Raw genomic sequence first — 19,320 nt, forward strand, 5'->3', positions numbered from 1 at the left:
AGATAGGATATCCAGTAAGCCTCCGTTTTTTTGTAGTAGGATCTCGATGTTACCTCCTCTCCTTGGTAGAGCAACATGCTCAATGCCTGTGTATTTGAGGAAGGAGATGGGATGGTTAGCTTCAACAAAGTGAGCTGCTATTGGATAGTCAATGTTCTTACACCTGATTGAGCTGCGGTGTTCAGCTATCCGTTGTTTTAATTGTTTTTTTTGTTTGTCCTACGTAGGCTTTTCCACATGAACAGGCGATGAGATAGATTACTGCCTTGGTCTTGCATGAGATGTTACCCCTAACAGGGAGCTTGTATGTGTCAGCTTGTATGTGGGTGTCTGAAGAAGGATGTTTTTACAGTGCTATTGCACTGTGCGCATGAGCCACATTTGTAGTTCCCATTTGGAATGGGTGTCAAGAGTGTCTGAGTGGGCTCAGGGGGCAGGTCAGATCTCACCAAGCGATCTCCAATATTGCGACCATGCTTATAGACCACCGGTGGGGGTTCCTTGAAGACGTGTGCGTTTTTTGTTGTTGTCTGATTGCAGAATATGCCAGTGCTTTTTGAGTTTTTAGTAATTCCTCTCTTGGTTTTTGAGTTATTTGTATCATTGCAGCATCAAAAGTTTTGTCCTTGTAGCCTCTCATTTAGATTTTTTTTTGCATTGCTGTCAGAATCTGTCTGGTGGCCACAGATTCGTTTAACCCTGTATAACTGGCTATATGGTAGACCATTCTTGAGGGGAAGGGGACGCACATAGCAAGGTATTGTGGTCTGTGGGCTTTGTGTATAAGTCTGTGTGTAATGCATCATTACTATGTTATTTTTCCCTCATCAGTCTGCATGGTGAATTTGAGGTGTTCAGAGCTCTCTTTTAGCAGAGTTTGGAATTAATTTAGTTCCTGCTGACTTTCTTCCCAGAGCACAAAGACATGATCTATGTATCTCTTTCATAGGAGGATTTTAGAAAGTAGAGGGTGTGTCTCTGTTTTGTAAAGGAGTACTTCCTCAAATTGTCCCACACACAGGTTTGCATAGTTGGGGGGAAATGGGGGAGTCCGTGGCTACACCCCGAATATGAAGGGAAAGGTCTGACTCAAAGACGAAGTAGTTGTTGAATAATAGCAGTTCAATAAGTTGTAAGATGCAGTCATTGCATGGAGCAAGGGTAGAGTTTCTTTGCTAAAGGAAGTGATGCCGTGCCTGCAAGCCTCCAGTGTGTGGGATGTTAGTGTACAAGCTTTCCACATCAAAGTGGCCAGCAGGATGCCCTCTGGTATCCTTCCTAAGCCCTCTATCAATGAGATCATGTGACTAGTGTATTTGACATAAGATGGGAGATTCTCAACCATCGGTTTAATGTGGTGATCCACAAACGTAGAAATGTTGGATGTCACAGAGTCGATTGCTGCTACAATGGGTCTACCTGGAGGAGGAGACTCTTGTTTGTGTAATTTAGTGACTGTACAGAAAGTTGGTATCTTAGGAAATTTCACACTTATTTTTGGGTGATTTGTCCTGATCAAAACAGCTTTCCACTGTGAATGAGATATTATGCTGGAATTCTAAGGTAGGGTCATAATTCAGTTTGTGATAGAAGTCACCTTTAGATAGTTGTCACCGACATTCATTCAGATAGTCACATTTGTTTTGTATCTAAATTCCTCCTCCTTTGTCACATTTTTTTATGATAATCGATGGATCTGACTTTAAGTTCTTAAGAGCCATTCTCTCATCTCTACTCAGGTTATCATAGGATTTGTGTTTCTGTTCGTCTTTCAGTAAGTCACCTACATCATTTTCAACAATCCTACAGAAAGTTTCTATGGATGCATTGCGTTTGGGAAGGTACGAATGAACTTTTTGCTCTAAATGTGGTTCTCCCAGAGTTCTCAGGAATCTCAGCTGGGTTAATGGCTCCATCTCCCCCTTGACTCATGGTACGACATGTAAGAGTCACGCCCTGACCTTAGAGATCCTTTATTCTCTATTTTGGTTAGGTCGGGGTGTTCTAGTTTCTTTATTTCTAGGTTGGCTTGGTATGGTTCCCAATCAGAGGCAGCTGTCTATCGTTGTCTCTGATTGGGGATCATATTTAGGCAGCCTTTTCCCACCTGTTTGTTGTGGGATCTTGTTTGTGTATAGTTGCCTTGAGCACTGCAAAGCTTCACGTTCGTGTTGTTCTTTCTTGTTTTTTGCCGGTTCACGTAATAAAGATGATGAACCCAAACCACGCTGCATTTTGGTCTGATTCTTATAACAACGATCGTGACATTAAGTCTATTGATTAATGTGGTAGACCTATGTATACATCTCACTGAGGATGACATTTCAAGTGGAGTAAATTTCACTCTTATCAAAGAACTCAAACATTCTCAGATGACGGAAAAACTTGAATAGTTCTATCTGGACGTCAAAGTCATTAATGTATGCAGTGGGTACAAATGATAACTCCTTATAGAGAACGCTAAGGTGAGCTGGTGTCAGTGTCTTACTTTATAAATGGAAGACATTTAGCTCCTGTTGGACTGGGAGCCCGTCCTGGATCTCAATTGGTAGGTGTCACGGGGTGGTAGTGGATTTCTTCTTCCCCCGACGTATGCGCCTGGGATTACGTCCTGGGGGTGTTGTCCCTGGCGTCCCCACACTCTGTTGTAGAAGAAAACTCACCGTTGGTAGAGGAGCCAGAGTTAGGGCTGTCTGTGGATAGTTGGTCTGACAGAGGAACTCTGCGTCTGTCATCGGCTTGTCTCTTCCGGTTTTGTGGTTTCTTGTGCTCAGGATCTCGCCAGAGGTATATTAGTCCGTTGTTCTTTTCTTCCAAAGCGCGTTTATACTTCTTGATTTTCCTCTCCTTCAGGTCGGCCATAATCTTAGTCTGAAGGTCAACGTTACTCTTAATGAGATCATCCAGTTTGATAGGGTCATTAAGCTCGTCTCGTAGAGCTTGCTGTGAGTTTTCAACTGAGGTTGCGATCTCGGTAATATCCTTTTTAAGTCGTTCAATGATCAGAGTCATCAGGTCCAATGAACATTTATTAAGTATAGCACACCATCGTTCACAAAACTCTTCAGTGCGTTGGCCAAGTGAAGGCTCTTTTTTTCCAACGTAGTCCGTGTGGGATAACTCCATTTCGAACAAACTCACTTAAAGTGGCGATGTGCAGGTGTGTTCTAGTTTTCTTCAATGAACAGTCTTGGAATTCTTTAAAAAGATTTTTACAAGTGCCTTCTGGCCGATCAAATGGAGACTCTGTTATTAAAATGTTGTCTCATTGCTGTTGGCTGTATTCAAAAAGGCTCCATTGGGCATCGTTTTGAATTGAAGTTATCCTGGACGAGCTTTAGTACCGAATACATTACGTTGTTACAAGTGTCAAGCTTATGGACATGTGGCAGCAGTGTGTAGGAGGGAGGTTCCTAGGTGTGAGAAGTGTGCAGAAGGGCATGAGACAAAGAAATGGTATGTGTTAACTGTAGGGGTGCCATGGGGCTGGGGATCAGAAATGTCCCGTGCAAGAGAGGCAGATTAATGTTTCCAGGGTTAGAATAGTGCAGAAGTTGTCATATGCTGAGGCAGTGAAGACAGTGGAGGAAGATGGGTCAAGGGGGAAGGATCCTGAAGAGGAGTGGTGTGAGTAGTAGATTTGTACCAGTACAGAAGGATAGGCCAACAAGTGATATATGTTTCAGTAGGATTTTTAGCATTTGTAGCAATGGTTATCAACTGTACTGCAAGGATGGAACGTAAGTCGGAGAAAATTGAGGTTCTGGTGGCAGCAGCAGAGGTATTTGGGTGTGCGAGATACCCTGTAACTCTCAGCAGAGTTACAGGGTGTGTTAAGTGATGATGTCCCATCCTTTCAGGATGTTGGCATGAGGTAGGACTAAATAGATTTAAATAGTGGCGTAGGGTGGTATTTTTTTAAATAAAAATAAATATTTTTAAATAATAATAATTGAGTGTATTGTTAGATGGTTAGGTATTTGTTCATTTATTTATTTCTCAAGCAAAGTATAATGGAGTTGTACTCCAGTCCAGTAGGTGGCAGTAATGCAACATATTGGATGCCAACCGCCGTTAAACCTCATCAAAGAAGACATGTAGGAGCGCTCTATTACGGATTAGCAGGATTTCCAACCACTCAACTCCGCCCACATGCTCTGGTGGAAATTTAAGTTTTGTTTGAAACTGCTAGTGACTCGGGTGAAACTAAAAGTGCAGAAAGTGAGAATGAGTGGGTTACCGTGATGAAGAATAAGGGAAACAAGAGTAGTAAAGCTGTGGTGGAAAATAGGAAACCACAAGAAGAGTTCTCCCTTCCATTATAATGTTACGATTCATGAGACACCCTGTAAGAGATTTTGTGCACAAACCCCTTCAGTGTCATAAATGTAAAAGATTTGGTAATGTGTCATGTGTGTGCAGAAGGGAAGAGTATCATGTGCCAGATGAAGTAAAATGTTGCAACTGTGGAGGTGAACATGCGCCCGAATCCATGGAATGCCCTGTTAGTGTGAAGGACAATGAGGTGCAAGGTTAAGGAGTGTCCAGCATGTCTCCCATCTGGAGGCGGTAAGAAGAATGGAAGGAATGAGCGGCAGGGAAGAAACAAGGGTAGTAGAGCCACCACGACCAGTGAAGGGTTCTAGTGAAACCTACGTAGTGAAATGCTACATGTTAAAAGGTGGACTTTGTTTTATTTATTGCAATGGTCATAAACTGTACAGCACAAGCGGAGAAGATGTAATTGGAATTATTGTGAATGCAGCTGAACGTTTTTGGGGTCTTTGTGATTTCACAGTCGAGGCCGTGCAAGAAATCCTGTCGGTGAATGTTCCGACATCACAAGCCCCTGAGCCTGTGTAGGGATGTATTTCGGAGTGGACTGTGATTGAAGAAGTGGGATGGGTTTTGTTTGTTGAAGTGTTTAACTTTGGATGATCTTTCCCGTAATGGTTTTTAAGTTTGTTATCGAATACCGGTCCAGCAGGTGGCAGTAATGCACCATTAACATTGGATGCCAACTGTCGTTAAACCCCATCAAAGAAGAGTTTTTTGCGCGATTTATCATACTTGATGTGGCTGATCAGCTTGCCAGATTTCTCGAAAGTTAGCAAGCTAGCTGCTTGTTAAAGACAGAGTTGCAGTTCAGTTTCTGTAATAATAAAAGGCATGCAAGCGATCTAGCCAGACATACAGACATTTCCAAACTGTGTTGGCATGTTTAGCTATCTAAAGTAAAAGTTTAGGCTGGTATATAATGATAATGTAACTACTAGCTAACTACCGTCCTCAGCTTTGTCTACATCTGATTGATATAGCAAGCTAGCTTGCTTGCTAAATCATTGATCCGATTCGAACTCAGCTAGCTAAGGGAAATTATTCACACAGCTGCATGTAATTTAACAATGAGAATAGATTTTGGTCATAGATCCTTAGCTACCTGAAGTCACGTGGTGTCGGGCTTGCGTGCCAGCTAGAATGTTAGTTACAATCGGGACATTGTCATATTTCAAGGGCTTGTGCAGCATGACATGTTTAGGTTGACAGTACAGTGCATAGACGTGGTCCCTATCAACTGTAGCTGTCATAACTATTTTTCCAAACTAAGCAAAGATGCAGACAGTCTCTACTCATGAAAAAAGTTCTCATTGAGTGGTGTCTAACCAAAAACTATTGCACCCAGAATCATACTTAGTCTCACTCCTAACCATAGAGACACTTACTCAGAATTCTTCCTTATCTCTTCTTCCTAACCTTTGCGCCTCCTTCATTCACAGCATATCCACCCAGGCGTGTACACTGTTTGTGGTGACCATGCAGTCTGCGTGTTGCCACCCCCGGGCTAGGCCCACCCTGAGGCAGCCTGCCTCTACCTGTAACCCCAGGGTCCTGATCCAGAAACGGACCTTAAGCCTGGACTAGCTGTTCTCTGACCCTGGCTGGCCTCAGCTCCAGCAGACTAGAACAGACCGAACGTCCCCCCAGCACCGACCCACAGGAACCTGTCTGCTGTGGCCGTCACTGTCCTGGTAGAGACAGTGGTGTTAATGGACAAGTACATCCCAGATATGTCACGACTTCGGGCCGAAGTTGGTCCCGCTTCTTGTTCGGGCGGCGTTCGGCGGTCGACGTCACCGGCTTCCTAGTCGCCACCGATCCATGTTTCATTTTCGTTTTGTTTTGTCTTGATCATACACACCTGGTTTCCATTCCATTAATCATGTTCCTTATTTAACCCTCTGACTTCCCTCTCTGTTTTGTACGTTATTGTTTGTCATGTGGGTTCGTGTTCTTGTGCTCTGGATTATTTTTGTATTGTTTCCTTGTTGGAACATTATCTTAATTTTGAGTAAACTTTCGGACTTTTACTCATATCTGTGTCCACCTCTCTCCCAGTATGTGGAGTCCAGACAGTGGTCCTAAGCTGCTGAAGGAGATGGGGATGCAGGAGGATGTTACTGACGGACCATGTCTACCCAGAGGAGTACAAGCAGCTGTTTGAACTGGTGGAGTGGTTCCAGGAGTTCATTCAGAGCTGGCTGTATGAGGAGATACTGGAGAACACCCCAAAAGAGGGCTGGCTCTAGACACACAGCGACACCACCAGGGCTGGAGGGATAGTGCAGCCGGGAACTGGACTGAAAAAAACCAGAGGCTGCCTGAAGCTTCAGATTCGAGAGGAATCTAAACCCCTGAGATGTTGGACTAGTGAAACACACCTCATGTCATGGTTTAGGATTGTCCTGGGCGGATGTTGAGATGTGACAAGTTTGGTATTTCATCTTTTTTAAAGGGGTTATGTGTAGAGAGGCTTGTTTAAAAGCCACTAGGTGTGAAGGTCTGTCCAGTCCAGCCAAAAAGTTGACCGGTGAAAGGCAGCAGAGCCTACACCATATAGGCCATTTTATCAAGGGTTGATTATGGATAGCAGCAGAAAGGTGACTTTATTGGCAAAGCAAGGTTATAACGAGTCAAGATGTGTTCGAACCGTTCGATCATTGTCATGACTGGGATTTGGTGTGCAACTCCGATGTTGTTTAAAGGAAAAAGGAACTATTGACCGAAACCATTTATTCACGCAGTAAAGAAAGTGTTTTTCTCTGGAGAACACACAAAAATAAGAGTATGAAATTTCACTTGTGAAATGTCCACACACCTCTGATGCTTGACCTCACCTTTTTTGTACCTACACACCATGACCGCATGATGGCCCCAAATCACCTCTTAAAAGCTCTGCGAAACTCGTTTGGACAGCACAGACAGGGAAGCGTCTGATTGTGAATCCCCAGGCAGTATTACCAAAGATTTTTTACAATTGCACTGTTCTCCTAGCAGCAGGATATTATACGATCGCAGAATATATTTTTTTATAAGACTCCACCTGCAAAGACATGCTAAACTTTGTGAATATCAATTCTTTTTTTGCACTCGTGCAGTAGAACTGTTTTTCTCAGCATTGCAACCACCTTTGAAAAAGTTAATGGATAATTTGATGTATTACATTTTTTATGTTGTATTATTTACACCGGCATTTATTTTAAACATTACACAAGTAATGGTATGTTGAAAGATATTGTGTAGGCTATATTTAAAGATATAATCTTTTTATAAAATGCAAATGTATATTATCGTACTTATTCAATAGTCTGCAAAACTTAAAAGGGTTGATCTTCTGCTGTGCAACTGGTTAAAAGTTGCAATATGTAAACTTTCTGGGCTACCTGAACACATTCACATAGAAATAGGATTTATTGATCTGTCATTGAAAGCAAGCCTACGAAGCTGTAGATCAGTTCTAAGTGCACTATTTCTATGCTACACGTTAAGTTTTTGCATCTTTTACTTTTGGTTTTGTACACCAGCTTCAAACAGCTGAAAATACAATATTTTTGGTTATGGAAAATATATTTCACAGTAGTTTAGATGGTGCAATGACTCTCCACACTATACTTGCTTATTTTGTCACATAAACTAAAATTAGGCTAATTATTCGAATTTTAGCAACCAGGAAATGCTGGAGCGATTTTTGCATAGTGAATCTTAAATAAAAAGTTCTGGTGACTCCTTACTCCACCCACTCCAATCACTGCAATTCAATACAAGGTATATGGGATACTAATTGGCTTGTAGAGATAACTTTTCTACCCGCCTCAGCTAAAGTAGGGTGGGAAATACTCAGTAGGGTCTCTACTAAGAAAATCTGTAGTTTAGTTTTGGAGGTGAACTGTGTCACGCGGCCTGCTGCTGGCTTTTCACTCTGCCTCCTCTATAGCGCCTAATGCAATACGCTGTAATAGACTGTGCCGTTCCCCGGGAGCCGAAGGCGTGGATGTCGATTATGGCATCTGATTCAGAGGGGTTGGGTTAAATGCAGAAGCACATTTCAACATTTCAGTTGAAGGCATTCAGTTGTACAACTGACTAGGTACCCCCCTTTCCCTTTCCCTTACAATGGATATATATGGGCTTACCTTTCTCAGCTAAAGTGGGGTGGGAAATATTCATTAGGGTCTCTACTAACCAAATATGTGTAGTTTTGGTGGGGGACTATGTCGGGCTATGTCGTACATATCCAGCAACACAGCTGTAAATGGACTGGTACTATCCATGTTGCTGAAATCAATAAACACTCAACAACAAAAAAGAAACACAAAGGCCAAACTTTTTTTTATCAAAACGAATATCTAAATTATTTTCAAGTTAAATGTAATGAATATTAACCAGTCTATTAGGACAGTATAATCACACTTTCTGAACAGCAATGGATATCGGCTTCTTATCTATCAAGGTTAGCAGTATACTGTAAAGGCTAATTACCTAGTTAATAATCAAGCTTTCAGAACGACAATGGAGGACATTCATTACAAGTTACAGGCCTCTATGTGTTGCTTTTCTATCAAGGTTAGCAGCATACTGTTACGTTCTACTCACCATGTTTTCAAACCCAATAATAGAGACAAGATTGGACGACGAGACATAATACGGAGACTTGCTGATTAGCAAAGGTCAATGAATGCATTTTCTGTTCAGTTTTATAAGTATTTGTCATTTTCTCTCTGATAACTGATACACGGTGAAACATGCTCTCGCATGCCTTTTTTACAAAGCGTTTACACATGGCCCTCTAATAAGGCTGCTTCAGAGAATAAGCACACATAAACATCACTACCGTCTGACTGTTTTCTAAAATTGATGAGAAAATTCATAGTTTAGTGTCACATCCACCACAAATCCATTCATTGCCAGATACTGTAATGCCGGGTATTTCTGAAGTGGAAGTTGTGTATCTTTTAATTCTCTTTCATACTGGCATAAGGAATTGTTAGATTTAATGTAATGCATTTAGTTCTACTAACTACAGTATATGTTGCATAGCTATAACTGTCCCATGTGACTTTAATTTCACAGGCGCTATCACACGATCAAAACGCCACCAATTGTGCACCGTTCCAGGCACATTTGGCATAACCCCTTCGCTGTCACAAAGCAGACTCTGTAATTCCTGACTTTCAAAAGACACAGGTGACATTAACACACATTTTTACATAAGGTGTGACTTCAAAAGATAATTGTACCCGGCAATTATTCGGTCATTGAACCACTTGTCGGCATTGCTTAATATTTTATAATCCTCTTTAGTAAGTGGAGATGGAAGAGTTTTCGACACAGATGAGTCAGTCTTTGTGCATTTGTCAGAGTACAGATGACTTTTGTCTTTCTTAGGGTCCCCTGCTGGACGGTTGAGCTAACATAGGCTAATGCGAATAGCATGAGGTTGTAAGTAACAAGAACATTTCCCAGGACATAGACATATCTGATATTGGCAGAAAGATTACATTCTTGTTAATCTAACTGCACTGTCCAATTTACAGTAGCTATTACAGTGAAAGAATACCATGCTATTGTTTGAGGAGATTGCACAGTTTTGAACATGAAAAGTTATTAATAAACAAATTAGGCACATTTGGGCATTCTTTATACAACATGTTGAACTGAAATGCAATGGTTCATTGGATCAGTCTAAAATGTTGCAGAAAATGCTGTACTTTTTCACTGTGTTTCTTTTCATATGATACCAGATAGAACACAACTTGCTTTAGGAATTATTGGACTTTCTTTGAGGTAAAGCCCACACTTGATACTTAAGTGCAGTCGATATACCAGAGCGTGCCATGTGTAATTATCTGAAAATGCTATAATACTAGATAATTCAAAGAGGTGTAAGTAATATATGCAGGATAGATTCTAGCTCTTGGGTAAACAAGTCTCTGCTGGCCTGTCTACCTTCACAAGTAATATCTTTGGAGCATGGGTGACAGAGCTTGAACGCTGAAAGCTGTTAGCAGTATTACATGTTTTACAAATCTTGTTTTCTTGGGATGCTTGCAGTGAAAGGAATTCTTTGATGCCTCTTTCAGAAATATGACTTGGTTTAACTATTCATTTTTTTTTTTTTTTTTTTTTTTTTTTTTTTTAAATTTTATCCCATTTTCTCCCCAATTTTCGTGGTATCCAATCGCTAGTAATTACTACCTTGTCTCATCGCTACAACTCCCGTACGGGCTCGGGAGAGACGAAGGTCGAAAGCCATGCGTCCTCCGAAGCACAACCCAACCAGCCGTACTGCTTCTTAACACAGCGCGCCTCCAACCTGGAAGTCAGCCGCACCAATGTGTCGGAGGAAACACCGTGTACCTGGCCCCCTTGGTTGGCGCGCACTGCGCCCGGCCCGCCACAGGAGTCGCTGGAGCGCGATGAGACAAGGATATCCCTACCGGCCAAACCCTCCCTACCCCGGACGACGCTATGCCAATTGTGCGTCGCCCCACGGACCTCCCGGTCGCGGCCGGCTGCGACAGAGCCTGGGCGTGAACCCAGAGACTCTGGTGGCGCAGTTAGCACTGCGATGCAGTGCCCTAGTAACTATTCATTTTTTACATGGATTTCTTGCACTGACTGCAACTTCGAGAGCATAAACTGTGAATGTGGAGATCATTTGCTAAGAAATGTTCAGGTAGCATTTCCTTCACAAAAGATTCCATAACGTCACATATGTCACTGTTTTGAGGCCTCTGTTGAAGCAATGATTGTTTAGTCTGTCCTGTTTTCACTGCATCCATCAGTGAAATGATTTTGCTGAATTACTGATTTGGACTCATACAGTTTGCTTTAAGTAATCTTTTGTTACATTGTTTGAAAGCGGATGTTTTCTTCAGAAATGTCAAAACAGGAAAGGCTTTACTCTCAAAATGATTGAGGAAATAGTTGGAATAACATCAGTATCTGAAACTGACTCACAGGACTGTGCTTGCTCACTGATATCAGATATTCTGTGAAAGCCCTCATTACATAATTCATACAATTATATAACTCCTGCTGTGTCCTCAATGTTTATAGATTCTATAGAGATAACAGCTATAGAGATCATCTTAGTCTTAATAGAGTCAAATATACAGTGCATTCGGAAAGTATTCAGACCGATTGACTTTTTCCACATTTTGTTACGTTAGAGCCTTATTCTAAAAGTGATAAAACAATGTTTTCTTCCCCTCATCAATCTACACACAATACCCCATAATGACAAAACAAAATAATATATTTTTTGTAATGTTTGCAAATGTATTAAAAATAAAAAACTGAAATATACATTTACATAAGTATTCATGACCCTTTACTCAGTACTTTGTTGAAACACCTTAGGCAGTGATTACAGCCTTGAGTCTTCTTGGGTATGACGCTACAAGCATGGCACACCTGTATTTGGGGAGTTTCTCACATTCTTCTGTGCAGATCCTCACAAGCTGGGCCACTCAAGGACATTCAGAGACTTGTCCTAAAGCCACTCTTGCGTTGTCTTGGCGTTGTGCTTAGGGCCATTGTCCTGTTGGAATGTGAACCTTCGCCTCAGTCTGAGGTCCTGAGCGCTCTGGAGCAGGTTTTCATCAAGGATCTCTCTGTACTTTGCTCCATTCATCTTTCCCTCGATCCTGACTAGTCTCCCAGTCCTTGCCGCTGAAAAACATCCCCACAGCATGATGCTGCCACCACCATGCTTCACCGTAGGGATGGTGCCAGGTTTCCTCCAGATGTGGCGCTTGGCATTCAGGCCAAAGAGTTCAATCTTGGTTTCATCAGACCAGAGAATATTGTTTGTCATGGTCTGAGAGTCCTTTAGATGCCTTTTGGCAAACTCCAAGCGGGCTGTCATGGGCCTTTTACACAGGACTGGCTTCTGTCTGGCTACTCTACCATAAGGCCTGATTGGTGGAGTGCTGCAGAGATGGTTGTCCTTCTGGAAGATTCTCCCATCTCCACAGAGGAACTCTGGAGCTCTGTCAGAGTTACCATCGTGTTCTTGGTCACCTCCCTGACCAAGGCCTTTCTCCCCCGATTGCTCATGTCCAATCAATTGAATTTATCACAGGGACTCCAATCAAGTTGTAGAAACATGTCAAGGGTGATAAATGGAAATAGGATGCACTTGATCTCAATTTCTAGTCTCATAGCAAAGGGTATGAATACTTGTGTAAATAAGGTATTTCTGTTTTTTATTTGTAATAAATTTGCAGAAATGTCTAAAAACCTGTTTTTTTCCCCGCTTTGTCATTATGGGGTATTATGTGTAGATTGATAAGGAAACCATTTAAAAAAAATCAATTTTAGAATAAGGCTGTAACATAACAAAATGTGGAAAAAGTCAAGGGGTCTGAATACTTTCCGAATGCACTGTAAACTGTGCCCAGTAGTCCTTTTTTGGCGTTTATCTCAGAATGACAGATTACTGAGCTCAATCTCTCATTACCAACTGTTGGAAGATCAATAAAGCGAGATGGGGATACAGGGTTTCACATTACAGTGGTGACTTTTGACCTTACAAGAGAAACATAAAGTACATAACATATGGAGTGCTGGTCCAAATAGTACTGCTGCATATTTACTGCATTTTCATGGTTAAGAGCGCCTTTTATGTTCGGAAGTGGAACATTAAACATTTAAGTTTATAATAAGACAAAGGCCAAGTAATAATTACATGATTTTTCTCACAAATTATAATTTGGAGAGATGGGCTATGATCCATGAATCAGTCCAAACTAAGTGGTGCTGGATATGTATGACACAGTCTCCCTCCAAAACGTCTCCCTCCAAAACTAATCATATTAAGGTTAGTAGAGACTCTACTGAGTATTTCCCACCACACTTTAGATGAGACAGGTAGAAAAGGCTTCTCTCTACAAGCCAATACTGGAAGTATCCCACGTACAGTTTATTACAGTGTATTGCATTATGCGGTACAGAGTGAAGGGACAGCAGCAGGTCATGCGACACAGTACCCCTCCAAAACGAACCATATTTGGTAGAGACCCTACTGAGTATTTCCCACCCCGCTTTAGCTGAGACAGGTTGAAAAGTTCTCTCTCCAGCCCAATATTATCAACATAACAGTGTCAACCAGGGTATTTTTTCATTATTGGTTTAAAAAAATATTAATTCAACCATATTTTTTATTCATTATCAAAAACGACTTATTGCATGTTCTTGTTGGTACAATAAAAGTGACCATTGATTTAAATGCTGTATCATTTGAATATGTTATCCACATTGCAATGTTTTGAAATGCGGGCGTTTATTTGGAAGGTTTCCTCATTACGGTACGAAAGTTACGTCATTTTTTGGCTCGGTCTCAGTAAGATCAGTCAGTCAATGTTCGGATCAGCACCCTGCGTACTGGATATAAGACACGACATTAATTACATCGTAAGTACCACCAGTTATTGCCGTGTACTAGAAGGCGACAACTTGCATCAGAGCGTCGTAAAAGCCAGATATAAGTGCTAACGTTAGCTTGACAGCCAGCCAGATGTGTAAATTAGCTAGGTGACAGCTAGCTAAACATGATACATCCGTGTGTTAAACATTCATAGTACGCGTGTTTTCGGGTATCATTTTTTAAATGCAAATTACATATCGAATTTTACAAAACACAGGATCTTGCTAGCTAGTTGGTACAGTAGGTACAGTAGCGTTAGCTTCAAGCAGCAAAACAGACCGCGGTAGGTAACGTTAGGCTAGCTGTTAACTTGCTATGCTAGCCAGTTAATCAAACCCATTGACAAGCCAGTGAAGAAAACGAATCACTGACACTACACGAGCTAAAACCAGCTCGAGTGTATCGTATCGGTGTAACATTAGCTCGCATTTGCAGGAACAATATTGTAACCTTAGCGGCAACGCCAATTTCCCAATATGTATTTGTTATAATCTTATCTGACTGATTGGTAGTTAAGTGTTGTGCCTAGAGGTTCTGACTACAAAAAAAACAGCTGATTTAATGACAGTATGATGTTTGTCACCATCCTCATCTGGCAGCTTGCTACATGCATCACATTAGCAAAGTGATTGAATGTGTCAGAGAAAAGACCCTGACCCCTGGGTAAGAACAGTGTAGTAGTTTCATTCTACGAGAGGAGCACATATGTCACTATCTAATAGCCCCTCAGATACACATGTAGCAGCTGTAGAGATGACATGGAGTGGCTCTTATTAGGTCCAGATGAGTCACCTGAACAGCCCTCTATTTCTCTGCTGCATAGTGTGTGTGTGTTGCTGTGTGCAGTTAGGCTAGTTTTTCTGGAACCTACTCCCTGTGTGTGAATTTGCCTAATTGTGAGTGCTAGACTGTGCATGTTGTTACCTGTGTGTTTTTGTCAGTTGAGTTGGCTTTGGATTGATAAATGTGTTTGTGTGTGTTGCTGGTTTTTTGACCCATTCTTCTCTCACGTGAGAAGGACTCAACTACTGCCTGGTAGGCCCGTGTGTGTGTGTATCCCCCCCTGTCTATGTACTTCATTATTTATGGACACCCTGGAAGAGAACAAAGACAAAGAGAGATGTGATGATGGAGACGGGTAGGGGAAAGGAAGACAGAGAGAGTGAAAAGGGAGAGGGTGAGCTCTGGTGGATAGAAGGGGGGGGGGGGGCAAGAGTAACAGAGCGAGATTGCAAGTAGGGGTTAACAATAACAGTTGCCAAGTTCAGCTGGCATCAACGTGCCACACACACACACACACACACACACACACACACACACACACACACACACACACACACACACACACACACACACACACACACACACACACACACACACACACACACACACAGAGGTAGGCGTTGCATAAACCACCACACCTGCCTTGCTGCTCTGTTAAATTCTCCATGTTCCATGTACTGTAATTCTCAGGGGAAACGCCCATTCTATGAAGTCTATTTCTATGGGCCTAACCCTACTGTGCTCTGAAGGGGAACCATAGGGATAAGTGCTCTCTTTTTTACCTAATAGTCACTAAGCTAACAGGAGCAATTAGCCGTCTGCTGGAGAGAACCAGGACAACACTACTCCACTTTTAGGCCTGAATAGGGTGAGTGTGTGTGTTGTGTGTGTAAATATTCATAGTTTGACACTTGTAGGAATGACGTTAGACTTGTTTTCTATTGCCTTAAACACTCTCTCTCTCTCTCTCTCTCGTCAGTAGGAGGGCTGTGTCTGGTAAGCGTTACAGGGGGAGTAGCTGACCTTCATGCTGAGAGGTCACGGAGGAGAAGACCCATGGATGATGGTAAGGAGGAGAGAGAGGAAGGGAAGAGGTAGGGGAGACCATTGGATGAGGGTAAGGAGAGGGTGACTGGGAAGTAATAGAAGAGGGATCCCCGTCTGATTCAGAATTGAATTCAAAACACTCCTGCTGACATTCCAGTACATCCATGGAAATGCCCCTCCATACCTCAAATATCTTCTCGTATCCCATAGCCCCTCCATACCTCATATCTTCTCATATCCCATAGCCCCTCCATACCTCAAATATCTTCTCATATCCCATAGCCCCTCCATACCTCAAATATCTTCTCATATCCCATAGCCCCTCCATACCTCAAATATCTTCTCGTATCCCATAGCCCCTCCATACCTCATATCTTCTCATATCCCATAGCCCCTCCATACCTCATATCTTCTCATATCCCATAGCCCCTCCATACCTCAAATATCTTCTCGTATCCCATAGCCCCTCCATACCTCAAATATCTTCTCGTATCCCATAGCCCCTCCATACCTCAAATATCTTCTCGTATCCCATAGCCCCTCCATACCTCAAATATCTTCTCGTATCCCATAGCCCCTCCATACCTCAAATATCTTCTCGTATCCCATAGCCCCTCCATACCTCAAATATCTTCTCGTATCCCATAGCCCCTCCATACCTCAAATATCTTCTCGTATCCCATAGCCCCTCCATACCTCAAATATCTTCTCGTATCCCATAGCCCCTCCATACCTCAAATATCTTCTCGAATCCCCCTTGTAGCGTCAGCTGTGTTCTTTGTGTCAGTTGCCCTGTCTTGTTGTGTCCTTATTTTCTCTACGTCTGTTGTTTTGACTTATTTTCATGCACTCACTACAGCATATTGAGATGGGCTTTCAATGAAAAGCGTGTTACAAATTCAATGTATTATTATTATTAGTGGAGGCAGGGGGAGAGAGAGGTGAAATATGTGATACGCCCCGATTCTCCACCCTTTTCCTGCCGGTCATTGATTTAAAAGCTTGGGATTAGTGTAAGCGTTGACCGGACTGAGTTTCTACCATTGTAAAAACCCATGACTGAAAGTGTGCAAATGCACATTCTGGAAGAAGGGTGAAGAATTGGGACTCAGCCATGGTGAAAGTCTATCTGAATGGTAAGAGGGAGCTAACCCCATATTGCTTAAACCTTAATTCTCTCAGGTCGTCATGAGCGCCTACGGAGCAGATTAGAATCTCCTGCCGTGTGTAATGACAACAACAGAAGCTCTTGTCTAATCGCTCTTTATCTGCTCCCAGGTCAGTGTGAGAGGGAGGGGCCAGTGTTGTCTGAGTATCAGGAGGGTGGGGTCGACCTCCACTGCAACCAATCAGACCCCTCCGAACCAAATCAAAACCTAAACCAGAACCGGACACCGACTCAACTAGATGATGGTCAGAGGGTTGGACGAGACTTCATCCAACAGAAGTCTTTAAACAACAATGTGGAGGATGAGGAGGAGGAAGGTAGAACGGTGAAGGGAGAGGAAGATGGGGATGAGGATGATGTGATTGTGGAAGAAGAGGAGGAGGTCAGCAGCGTGACTCGCGGCCAATCACACGACACTCCTATGACTGACTGTTCCTTCTCGGACACAGGTAAGGTGGCACACACACACACACACACTGAGACAGCTTGGTTTATAGATATAAATACATCTTTTGGGGTTTATAGTAATATATCACCTTTACTTATTTTTTATTTTTTTTTGTTCAAATATTTTTATTGAACACACACAGGAATGGTGTATAGGTATGAAAGGCAGGTATACAATTTTTAACTAAACATAAAAGAGCAGACAGAAATAAAAAGATCCAGAGTTCTGGGTACAAAACAATTATTACAAAACAAGGACAGGTAGAAAGAAAGAGGGTGGGTGTCACCCCCCCCTTTATCCCTCCCCCCCTTTATCCCTTCCCCTTATATCCCTCCCCGCTGCTCGGGTGGCGGTGCCAGCACGTGCTGCCCAGAGGTGGATTAAAATATTACAATGGAGAGTGCGTTAAAAAGTACAAATTCACAGCACCGAGTGGTCCAAGTAAGAGAGGAAAGGCTGCCAGATCTGATCAAATGTTAATAATTTATTGTTCAGAATATATCTAATCCTTTCTAAGTGTACAGTGTTTGCCAATTCGCTGAGCCATAATTTGGTAGTGGGCGCTTCCCTCTTTTTCCAGAACAACAAGATTAGTTTTTTTGCCGAAATGAGACTGTAAGAGATGAGTTGTTTTTGGGGGTTGGTTAGTCCGATTAGGGAATCAGACACTCCCAGGATTATCAGAAGCGGGTCTGGGTCAATTGAAGTCTCCAGAACTTCAGAGAGGATCCTAAAAATTCCACACCAGTAACCATGCAATCTAGAGCATAGGGCAAAGCAGTGGAGAAGTGTACCCTGTGCAGCCTGACATTTATCACACAAAGGGGATGTATCAGGAAATATCCTATGCAGTTTGGTTTTGGAATAGTGTAATCTGTGTAATACCTTGAATTGTATGAGCCGATGTCTGGAGTTAATGGAGCAGGTGTGGATATACTCCAAGCTATCTTCCCAGTCTGCCATCGAAATGTCAGTCCCTAGTTCTTCCTCCCATTTTGCCTTAATGGCCTCTGTAGAGGGTGTGCTAACCGATTGAAAAGCATCATATAAACGAGATATCAGTTTGTCTGAGGTGGGGGATGTTTTTATGCATCCGTCAAACATGGAAGGCTTAGCGTTCCCAAATGTTGGGAGGTGTTTCCTAACATAGTCTCTGATTTGTAGGTATCTGAAAAAGTTATTTCTGGGAAGATTATAAGTTTCCCTCAGCAACTCAAAGGAAGCAAAGGTCCCTTCTATATATAAATCCCCTATGGTACTTATCCCCAACTCTCCCCATTGCTCAAAGGTGTTATCAAGGTTGGAGGGGGCAAAGGAGGGGTTCCTGGCAACAGGGAGCATGAATGACATTGGTCTAAGCTCAAAGTGGGTTTTAATTTGCTTCCAGATTCGGACTGTGCTATGTATAATAGGATTGTTACGATAAAGTGACCTCTCCAGATTGACAGGCGACAAAATCACAGCACCAATAGAGAAGGGGTGACACTCCTCACGCTCCATACTAAGCCAGGTGGGTGACGGACGTGCGTCATCCAGCAAAAACGTAACCGCACGGAGGTTAGCGGCCCAATAATAAAATATAAAATTTGGGAGAGACAATCCTCCTTCCATCTTGGATTTGCAGAGGTGTTTTTTACCTATCCTGTGTGTTTTATAATCCCAGATGAAAGGATTGATAATTGAGTCCAGTTGTTTATGAAAGGATTTAGGTATGAATACTGGGATGTTCTGGTATAGGTAGAGCAGTTGTGGGAGGAAGACCATTTTAATGGCATTAATTCTTCCGAGCAGAGAAATTGGGAGAGTTCTCCAAAATTGTATGTTTGTTTTTAGTTTTTGCATCAGCGAGGGGAAATTCTCTTTAAATAGTAAGGAATATTGTTTGGTAACTACAATTCCTAGATAGGTAAATTTTTCTGAAGATAACTTAAGTGGAAGATGTTCTAGCCAGGAGGTGTTTTGTAACCGTATGGGCATTAATTCACTCTTGTTCCAATTTATTCTGTATCCCGAGAAGGTACCAAACAAATTAATCACATCAAGAATAGCTGGAATACTAGCTTGGGGTTCTGTTACATAGAGGAGAATGTCATCTGCATATAGGGA

The 19,320-nt window shown here is 42.2% G+C and overlaps 1 protein-coding gene across 4 annotated transcripts in view; it reads left to right on the top strand.

The window, feature by feature from the left end:
• Nucleotides 1-13,569: 13,569 nt before the first annotated feature.
• Nucleotides 13,570-19,320, top strand: part of LOC129812583 (consortin-like) — a 30,890-nt gene continuing 25,139 nt past the window's right edge. Inside the window, exons 1-4 of one of the 4 annotated variants that reach the window (XM_055864254.1) lie at nt 13,570-13,755; nt 15,341-15,419; nt 15,531-15,617; nt 16,877-17,215. In XM_055864254.1, coding sequence (XP_055720229.1) covers nt 15,608-15,617; nt 16,877-17,215 — 349 coding nt within the window. In that variant the 5' untranslated portion in view covers nt 13,570-13,755; nt 15,341-15,419; nt 15,531-15,607. The remainder of the gene's footprint in view (nt 13,756-15,340; nt 15,420-15,530; nt 15,618-16,876; nt 17,216-19,320) is intronic. The other 3 variants (XM_055864255.1, XM_055864256.1, XM_055864257.1) reach the window with 3 other exon arrangements.

Source organism: Salvelinus fontinalis, chromosome 16, assembly GCF_029448725.1.
Source record: "Salvelinus fontinalis isolate EN_2023a chromosome 16, ASM2944872v1, whole genome shotgun sequence".
NCBI classification, from domain to species: domain Eukaryota; kingdom Metazoa; phylum Chordata; class Actinopteri; order Salmoniformes; family Salmonidae; genus Salvelinus; species Salvelinus fontinalis.